Source organism: Rana temporaria, chromosome 3 (genome assembly GCF_905171775.1).
Source record: "Rana temporaria chromosome 3, aRanTem1.1, whole genome shotgun sequence".
NCBI lineage: Eukaryota > Metazoa > Chordata > Amphibia > Anura > Ranidae > Rana > Rana temporaria.
Window position 1 is genome coordinate 444,638,718 of NC_053491.1, and position 9,818 is coordinate 444,648,535.

The window sequence follows — 9,818 nt, forward strand, 5'->3', positions numbered from 1 at the left end:
GGGGGGGCTGCCTGCAAGAAGGTTTACATACAGTTCTGAGATTAACACAGCTCTGCCAAACAGCACAAGCCCTGGGCAGTTCAGTAACACTTACAGCTAATTTACACTTGCTTCGGCTTCAACACACATTAATGGCTAGTTTACACTTCAAAACAAGGCTTTGGACAGGCTTTGTAAAAGCTCTCTGAACGCCAGACAAAGCTCCTGTCAAGAAATAAAATGGTTATATTACAGTCCTGTTTACACCTTACTTTTGCTTTGCTTTGGCTTTGCTTCAAAAATTATACCCCATGTAGCTTTAGTGGTGCTTCAAATAAATAAGCCTCCATAGAAGTCTATGACAAAGCTCCCTTGAAGTCCCACTGAAGCCTCATCAAAGCCCCATGAAGCCTTAACGAATCACCAAGCATAAGCAAGGTGTAAACAGGACTGTAAGTTAACCATTTTATTTAGTGACAGGAGCTTTCTCTTCCGTTCATGGACGGACACAGCAGCCTTTGACCTTAGGGTTATATCCGCTTCCTTCAGGAGAGTTAGGCAGAAAAAAAGCACTTTAAGTGTTAACAACACTTTCCTCCGTGCAGCTCCTCCCAGGGGGCGTGGTTCCCCGTGTATAACCCACACCCTGCTCTAGCAGCTCCAGTTTCTTTCTGCCTAACATCAGGAGAGGACAGGCACTCTGGAGTCCCTGTACTCTGTACTCTGGAGAAGCAATGGCACGTCGTGCCGTTGCTTCGGTTAGACTGTGTCATTACCGGCGGTTCCCGTGCGCATGCGCGGGCGTGACGTCATCGCGGCTCTGGCCAATCACAGCGCTGGAGCCGCGATACCCGGAAGTAATTCTTGGAAGTGATGTCGGCGGCCGGTGCTGTGTATGGGCACCAAAGTGAGGGCTTCGATCTCAGGTGAGTATTACATAATGGCAGGTATTATTTTTTTTCAAAGTGGATTTACAACCACTTTAAAAAAACACATTTAATGATGTAATAATGAACACAGAGCTGCATTCATTTGAGTCTTCTATCTGCCAGTTCAGCTATAAGTCTTCCTAAAGCCGTAAATAACTCTCCTATTCACAGTTAGGTTAAATTAAATGAGAATCAAGAGTTCTGTGATTATATAATCTCCTTCTCTTTCATCTCCCAGTCCAGGAGTCATTTCCCCGCCAGGGACCTATCTCCTCGGTCCGATGAGTATACACTGGACCTCCTGGAAACCACAGAGAAGAAGCTGCAGAAACTCTTAGAAGAGCTGGACGGCCAGGATGTTGTAGCCGTCCTCAAACAGATGGAAGGAGAGGAGGTGAGTGTCCTGGGAAATGGGGTGTCCCCTGCAGCTCACAAGGTTCAGATCTCTTTTTACCTAAAACTTATTTGCTGTGCACTTCTCTCTTATATCGAACTACCCCCATTTCTCCATTTCCTCAATTCCTGATGTTGCTGTGATTAGGCCTGGGCTGGTAATCTGGTAACTGTGGCTAAAGCATGTTGGAGGTCTTTTGGGAAGCTATAAGACAGTGGTTCTCAACCTTCTAGTGCCGTGACCCCTTGATAAAATTTCCCAAGCTGTGGGGACCCCTAACAGTAAAATTATTTTGTAGCGTGGGTTGTTGGCACCCAAGGCAAGACAAGTAATTTGTGCCCCCAACCCATGGACATTTAGCGCTCCCTGAGTTCCTTCCACTCATATGGTATTAAATCCCATTATGCTACATTTTGGGATGTACCACTTTTTCTCTTTGTTCTCCTATCTTTCCCTTTTATCTCTCTATCCTAATTTTTTTATTTTTCCCATCTCTCTCTCTAGCCATCTTTCTTGTTGTTTAATGGCAACTATGATCACAGGTAGTGTTACTCACTGTGTCTCCGACTTTGTGGTGTCTCGCAGCAGTGACACCTATGCCGAAATCAGGACGATAGGGTCTCCTCCAGCCCCTCCCACTTCATTCTTTTTTTTTTTTTTTTTTTTAAAGGGACTTTATTTTTTTATTTTGTGTGTGTACTCGAGAGAGGAGCCGGACTGCAGGAGTTGGGAGTAGCCAGGCCTCCCCCCAGAGGCAATCCTGCCACCTTTCTCCATGCCCCGGGTGGCAATGTTGGGTGTGTGAGGGGGTCCTCCCACACAGCCAGCCCTACCTGCTCCGCTTGAAGCCCAAAGGGGCAGAGGGACTCCCTATAAGGGAGTGAGAGGATCTAGCCCGCTCAACCAGCCCCGTTAGTCCTTCGCCTCTCTTTTTAGAGACCGCGTGGTCAAAGTGCGTGCATGTTTCCCAATTTCGAGTGCGTGTAAGTGTGGTGGTTTTTGTGGGAGGGGGGTGGGCGTACTAAGTGCAGGCTTACCTCGCATAGCACACCCACCAGGAGCGGGGCTGAGACCACCAAACTCAATTCACATGTAGCTGAGACCAGGATCCGAACCCCTAGCTGCAGAGGTGAATGGCTTGTCAGCGCAGTGCCAATAGTGTTGAGCCACCGCAGCTCCCTCCCACTTCATTCTTTACCAGTCAGCTGACCTCTAATCTCTGCCCCCCCAGCCATGCCATGAACTGAGTGGGTGGCTGTGAAGAGGCTGAGTGGGCGGCCGCAGGCTCCAGGGACAGCCCTGCTGGGCGGCTGCAAAAAGACTAGGAGAGCGGTGCAGGCTTCAGGAACAGCCCAGGATTCGGTGACCCCTGGCAAATCGTCATTTAACCCCCAGGTTGAGAACCACTGCTATAAGGACTGTTGCCTTAAAGAAGAACTATGGTTAATTTTTTTTTACATTTTATATAACTCTCCAGGGGACCAAATCAGGGCCGATCCTAGGGTCACAGGCGCCTGGGTGCAGAAATATTTCTGGCGCCCCCACATGGGCGTCGTCATTTTACTAACTCCTCTTTTTTACAAATGTTTCTATGGCAATGACTCAACCACAGAGATGCTCCCCCACAAAGTCTTCATTAATCTGGGATCCTTACATGATCTCTTAACAATAACCAAAATACAGGAAGAGAAGCAGAGTACTTTATTGGGACCTGGTGGGGGGCCTCTGTGATGGACACAGAGAGGGCTTCTGTTAGAGAGTCTGTTAGATGTTCGGCGCCCCCACCTCTGCAGGCGCCTGGGTGCAATGCACCCTGTGCACCCTGCCTAGGATCAGCCCTGGACCAAATTGCATGTAACCTTTGATCCCATTTTGATTGGTGGCCCTATTGTCCCCAAAACGCACCTCTATATGTCCCCATGTCACTATTATGAATAAACAAACAGTGCTGCTTGATCATTCATTATAGTAAAAGATCACTTAGAGCTGCATATATGTGTTTATGTTTATTTGTATCAGGAAAGCGTATTGCTCAGGCAGTTGGCTGACCTGTATATTCATCATAGGCATGTTAGTAAGCTCTTTAGGGGGAGTGGACTAATGCGAATGCTCGGGGTTCTTTGTAAAGTTCTGTTGAATATAATGTTGAAAATTGACAACATAAGACAATTTATTATTATTATTTTAATTATTATTTTAATTTATGAATGTATCTTATTATTATTATTATTACAAAATAAGACAAAATTAAAAGAACCTCATGATCTCTTACTAAGTCTATGTTTTAACACCAGTTCCAGGCCAAGATAGAGGGCAAACTTCCAGCCTACAACTTGCGTATTTCACTTCCAGCTCCCACTAAGGAGCATTCCTTTGAAGGTAAGGAGAAATTAACGAGTGTTTTATCATCATGTCTTACCCTATCCAGTGTAAACAGAATAGAAAGTCATAGGTCTCTCACAATAGATAAGTCAGGTATGGGAGCATGCTGTTGTATCTTCAGAAGATCACCAATGAGATCATCAACTCTATTAAGCCACGTATAAGCCATTTAGGGAGTCTCATACCTCCTGTTGAATTTTCTCTAAGGAAAATTGGAGAATCGAGCAGGAAAAGTGAGACCTGTTATTTTAGCCCTGAGGAAGTGAGAAAATGTAGGACCCTAGATGGACAAATCTTGCCACTGAGGTCTACATTACAAATAAGATGTCTGTGGGTGAGTCAATCCACTGGCATCCATCCATTGTTGATCTTAGACAGGCCATTCTTGATTCCTTTTTTTTTTTTCAACCAGCGGGTGGATCGAAAAAAATGAACCAATTCCCTGAATCCACACATTCAATGTGGATGGAGGAATCGCTCCCGCTGAGCTTTTGTATTCCGACTTGGGAGCCTTCCCCCAGAATACAATGATCAGTGTTGCTAGCTATAGCCGTGGCACTAATCACTTGGAAAAACCCAATAGGCTAGTTGTATATCGATCGATGGATGGACTTATGTACAACCAGCTAGCCCATACATGGATTTAAATAGGAATATTGAATTTTGATCCATTTATGGCCAACTTTACCCAGCCACTTTCCTATTTTGGTGCTTCTTCCTTGGTAAGGCAAACAAATGCAATGTATATTCCCAGATTACAGGAACAGTGGCCCAGATTCTCAAAGGGCTTACGACGGCGCAGCGCCATGTACACCGTCGTAAGTCCTAATCTGGGCCGTCGTATCTATGCGACTGATTTTTAGAATCAGTTACGCATAGATATCCATTCGATTTGACAGGCGTAAGGCTCTTACACCGTCGGATCGTAACTGCAATATTGTTTTTCCCCGCTAGGTGGCGCTTCCGTCGATTTCCGCGTTGAGTATGCAAATTAGCTAGATACGCAAATTCCCGAACGTACGCGCGGCCGTCGCAGTAAAGTTACGACGTTTACATTATGCTTTTCCCGGCGTATACTTGCCCCTGCTATATGAGGCGCAGCCAATGTTAAGTATGGCCGTCGTTCCTGCGTCAATTTTTTTTTAAAGTACGTAATTTGCGTAAGTCGTCCGTAAATTTACGTCCACGTCAAAACCAATGACGTCCTTGCGACGTCATTTAGAGCAATGCACGCCGGGAAATATTAGGGACGGCACATGCGCAGTTCGTTCGGCGCGGGGACGCGCTTCATTTAAATGAAACACGCCCCCTACCCGCCAAATTTGAATTCCGCCGGGTGATTTACGCTACGCCGCCGCAACTTTACAGGCAAGTGCTTTGTGAATAAAGCACTTGCCTGAAAAACTTGCGGCGGCGTAATGTAAATCAGATACGTTACGCCCGCCCATTTTTGCGCCATTCTACGAGAATCTGCCTCAGTGTTTTTGTATTCTCAGAGGAAGGTTTTATAAACCTTGGGGTTAACGGTATATAAAGTGGAATTTTACATATTAGCAGAGTTGTAATGCTTCCATGGTTGCATTAGCAGTCCGCTGATTTTAGATGTTCCTGTTAATTTTTAATAGCAACCAGCCAATTTACTGAGCTTTGCCGCGCAAGTTGTGGACAGTTGCTACTGATCACCAGAGCAATGCCTGGCACACACTGCTATTTTTTTTTCTTGGATGAAAAAAAACCTGACAGCTCCAGAACAGTCTGATCAGCGTGGGCCAAATGTCGGCTGGTTTTCATTCAGTACCCGTACGGCACTGTAATATGAAACAAACGCCCAATACTGATTCATGTCTTATCCCTATTATCAACAGACGAAGAAGACAGTGGAGAAGATGAAGGTGATGTAGTGACCAGAGCTGCACTGAAGAGACAATCTCAACAGATTATAGAATCCAAGACCAAGAGAAAATCCCGCCCCAAGAAGAAAAAGGGGAAGCAATAAAGATAACCACAAAACAATTAAAACTGGAATGTTCTACCGATCATTAAATTTTTTTGAGAGTGATTTGTAGTTTTATTGGAAGCCTTTTCAATCAATTACTGCTAGTCAAGTGTTGGATGGGAGCCAGAAGTGTAGCTGGAAATAAGAGTTTATATATTGCTTAGTTTGGGCAGCTGAGTTGTCAAGAAGTGGGGAGCAGAATTGCCACCTTTCCACAGTAAACTGGTAAAGGGGTCCCTTAGGCTCTTTATCTGTTGACCACAATGCAAAATATAAAAAACACACCTTTTTAGGGCCCCAAATCCTATTGTTCCATTGAGCTGTAATTGGCAGAGTTGGGTGAAAGTTGGGTAGTGTATGAACCTCCACAGGCTTCCAGGGAAGGGGTTGAGCTGTAATTGGCATAGTTGGGTGAAGGTTGAGTTGTGTACGAACTTCCACAGGCTTTTAGGGAAGGGGTTTGGCTTTAATTGGCAGAGTTGGGAGAAGGTTTGATTGTGTATGAACTTCCACAGGCTTCCAGGGAAGGGGCTGGGCTGTAATTGGTAGAGTTGGACAAAAGTTGGGTAGTGTATGAACTTCCACAGGCTTTCAAGGAAGGGGTTGGGCTGTAATTGGCAGAGTTGGGTGAAGGTTGGGTTGGGTATGAATTTTTAGAGGCTTCCAGGGAAGGGGTTTGGCTGTAATTGGCAGAGTTGGGTGAAAGTTGGGTTGTGTATAAACTTCCATAGACTTTCAGGAAAGGGGTTGGGCTGTAATTGGCAGAGTTGGGCAAAGGTTGGATTGTGTATGAACTTCCACAGGCTTCCAGGGAAGGGGTTGGGCTGTAATTGGCAGAGTTGGACGAAGGTTGGGTTGTGTATGAACTTCCACAGGCTTTCTGGGAAGGAGTTTGGGCTGTAATTGGCAGAGTTGGGCGACGGTTAGGTTGTGTATGAACTTCCACAGGCTTTCAGAGAAGGGGTTGGGCTGTAATTGGCAGAGTTGGGCGAAGGTTGGGTTGTGTATTAACTTCCACAGGCTTTCAGAGAAGGGGTTTGGCTGTAATTAGCAGAGTTGGGTGAAGGTTGGATTGTGTATAAACTTCCATAGGCTTTCAGATTCAGATGTAAAAGGGGAACTCTGCAGATTCAGATGTAAAAGGGGAACTCTGCAGATTCAGATGTAAAAGGAGAACTTTGCGGATGCAGATGTAAAATAGGAACTCTGCAGATTCAGATATAAAAGGGGAACTTTGCAGATTCAGGTGTAAAAGGGGAACTCTGCGGATTCAGATGTAAAAGGGAACTCTGCGGATTCAGATGTAAAGGGGGAACTCTGTGGATTCAGATGTAAAAGGGGAACTCTGCGGATTCAGATGTAAAAGAGGAACGCTGCAGATTCAGATATAAAAGGGGAACTCTGCAGATTCAGATATAAAAGGGGAACTCTGTGGATTCAGATGTAAAAGGGGACTCTTGCGATTAACTTTAGAAACGTTATTTAATCGCAATATATATAGTTTATACGATTAAAAAAAATCGCTGTGCACCGCTAAAGTGTTCTGGTTTGATTCGAAGATAAGGTGACAACCCTTCTTCAGACCTAAAATGATGCAAATGGTGCAAAAAAATAAAAAAACAACAATGCAAAAACTGCTCTGGCAGTAAAAGGGTTAAAATGTTAAAAAGTGACGACTGAAATGAGGCAAACATTTTATATCTTATAAGAGATTTAAATGTCTTGTATTTTTTTCAGTCTTCACAGCAGCATTTTAGTAGGAAGTAGTAGGATATAGTTGTACACCCCCTCTGTCTGCTGCACAGATCTATTTCTTAGCTATGACCTTACCACTTGACCCCCCCAGACATTGATCCGTGGCCTAAGAGAACAATCACAGGCTTTTTCTGAGCCCTCCTCCCTCGCCCCCTCCATTGGCCTCAGTGCTTGTCTCAGTCTCTACGTCTCCTCTGTCCTTCTCCTTCTGGATGATCACATCTGGGCTACAGGATCACAGTCTACTGACGCTGCTGGGGATCAGAAGTGTTATGGGAACAGCGTCTGGTGACGTAACGCGCAGGGGGGAGTGATGCTGAAATGTCATTTCTTCTGTCTACTCCATAACAAATAAACATCAGTTCTCTGAAAAAAAAATATATATTTTCTTGCGTTGCGCATTCCTGGTGATATCAATCTTCAGTGCGCTTCTTAGTGTGTTTACAAGAACACTGAAACTACATGTAAATCATTGCTAAACAGAAATCACACAAAAAACTCCCCTAGCTATCATTTCTATATTAAAGTCTGAAACTGAATTTTTACTTTAAATCAGCTAAATATGCAGTGCATCAAAACAAAGGGGTATTCAGTGTCTTACAGTGCCTTGAAAAAGTATTCATACCCCTTAAATGTTCCACATTGTCATGTTAGAACTAAAAACGTAAATGTATTTTATTGGGATTTTATGTGATAGACCAACAGGAAGTGGTATATACCGTATTTATCGGCGTATAACACGCACCTTCAATTTAAGAAGGACGTTTCAGGAAAAAAACTTTTTTTAAATAAACCACTTTGAAGCAATATAATGGTCAGTGCCCATCAATGCAGCCTCATCTGTGCCCATCTGCAGCCTCAGTGCAGCCTGATCTGTGCCCATCAATGCAGCCTGATTAGTGCCCATATGCAGCCTTTTCTGTGCCCATCTGCAGCCTCAATGCAGCCTGATCTGTGCCCATCTGCAGTCTCAATGCAGCCTGATCTGTGCCCATCTGCAGGCTCAATGCAGCCTGATCTGTGCCCATCTGCAGCCTCAATGCAGCCTGATCTGTGCCCATCTGCAGCCTCAATGCAGCCTGATCTGTGCCCATCTGCAGCCTTAATGCAGCCTAATCTGTGCCCATCTGCAGCCTGATCTGTGCCCATCTGCAGCCTGATTAGTGCCCATCTGCAGCCTCAATGCAGTCTGATCTGTGCCCATCTTCAGCCTCAATGCAGTCTGATCTGTGCCCATCTGCAGCTTCAATGCAGCCTGATCTGTGCCTATTTTCAGCCTCAATGCAGCCTGATCTGTGCCCATCTGCAGCCTCAATGCAGCCTGATCTGTGCCCATCTGCAGCCTTAATGCAGCCTGATCTGTGCCCATCTTCAGCCTCAATGCAGCCTGATCTGTGCCCATCTTCAGCCTCAATGCAGTCTGATCTGTGCCCATCTGCAGCTTCAATGCAGCCTGATCTGTGCCCATTTTGAGCCTCAATGCAGCCTGATCTGTGCCCATCTGCAGCCTCAATGCAGCCTGATCTGTGCCCATCTGCAGCCTCAATGCAGCCTGATCTGTGCCGATCTGCAGCCTCAATTCAGCCTGATCTGTGCCCATCTGCAGCCTGATATGCGCCCATATGTAGCCTGATATGCGCCCATCTGCAGCCTGATATGCGCCCATCTGTAGCCTGATCTGTGCCCATCTGCAGCCGATCTCCCATCAATGCAGCCTGATGCCCATCTGCAGCCTCACCATTGCAGCCTGGAATCACCGAGCCATCATCTCCTATTTACTTGGCTGTCACATACACATCGGCATTGGACCAGCTCCTGTGATTGACAGAACACTGGTCCAATGCCGGTGGCAGAGGCGGCACTATATGTGTGACATCAGAGCCAAGTGAGAGCCGAGTAAACAGGCGATAACAGCTTGGTGATTCCGGCGGAGCTCGTCCCCCTCCTTTAAGGTACACGATCGATGTGTAACATGCACCTGTGATTTGCGCCCTATTTTTAGCCCGTCGCAATTGCATCCAGACGAACAGAAATTCCGACAGAATTTTTTTTTCATCTGAAAAATTGAGAACATGTTCTCTATCGAATTCCGTCAGAATTTAAGATGGAAAAAGTCAGATGGGGCATACACACGGACAGAATATCTGATGAAAAGCTTCCGTCTGACTTTTTCCGTCGGAAATTCCACTCGTGTGTACAAGGCATCACAGGTTTTCTTCTAAGATTGCCTTGTATTTGGCTCCATCCATCTTTCCATCAACTCTGACCAGCTTCCCTGTCCCTGCTGAAGAAAAGCATCCCCACAACATGATGCTGCCACCACCATGTTTCACAGTGGGGATGGTGTGTTCAGGGTGACGTGCAGTGTTATTTTTCTGCCACA

The 9,818-nt window shown here is 45.6% G+C and overlaps 1 protein-coding gene across 2 annotated transcripts in view; it reads left to right on the top strand.

Moving 5' to 3' along the window:
* ODAD3 (outer dynein arm docking complex subunit 3) overlaps positions 1 to 5,743 on the top strand; it is a 72,558-nt gene extending 66,815 nt beyond the window's left edge. For both annotated transcript variants that reach the window (XM_040346526.1, XM_040346525.1), the window contains 3 exons: positions 1,147 to 1,302; positions 3,597 to 3,681; positions 5,550 to 5,743. In XM_040346526.1, coding sequence (XP_040202460.1) covers positions 1,147 to 1,302; positions 3,597 to 3,681; positions 5,550 to 5,680 — 372 coding nt within the window. In that variant the 3' untranslated portion in view covers positions 5,681 to 5,743. The remainder of the gene's footprint in view (positions 1 to 1,146; positions 1,303 to 3,596; positions 3,682 to 5,549) is intronic.
* Positions 5,744 to 9,818: the final 4,075 nt, after the last annotated feature.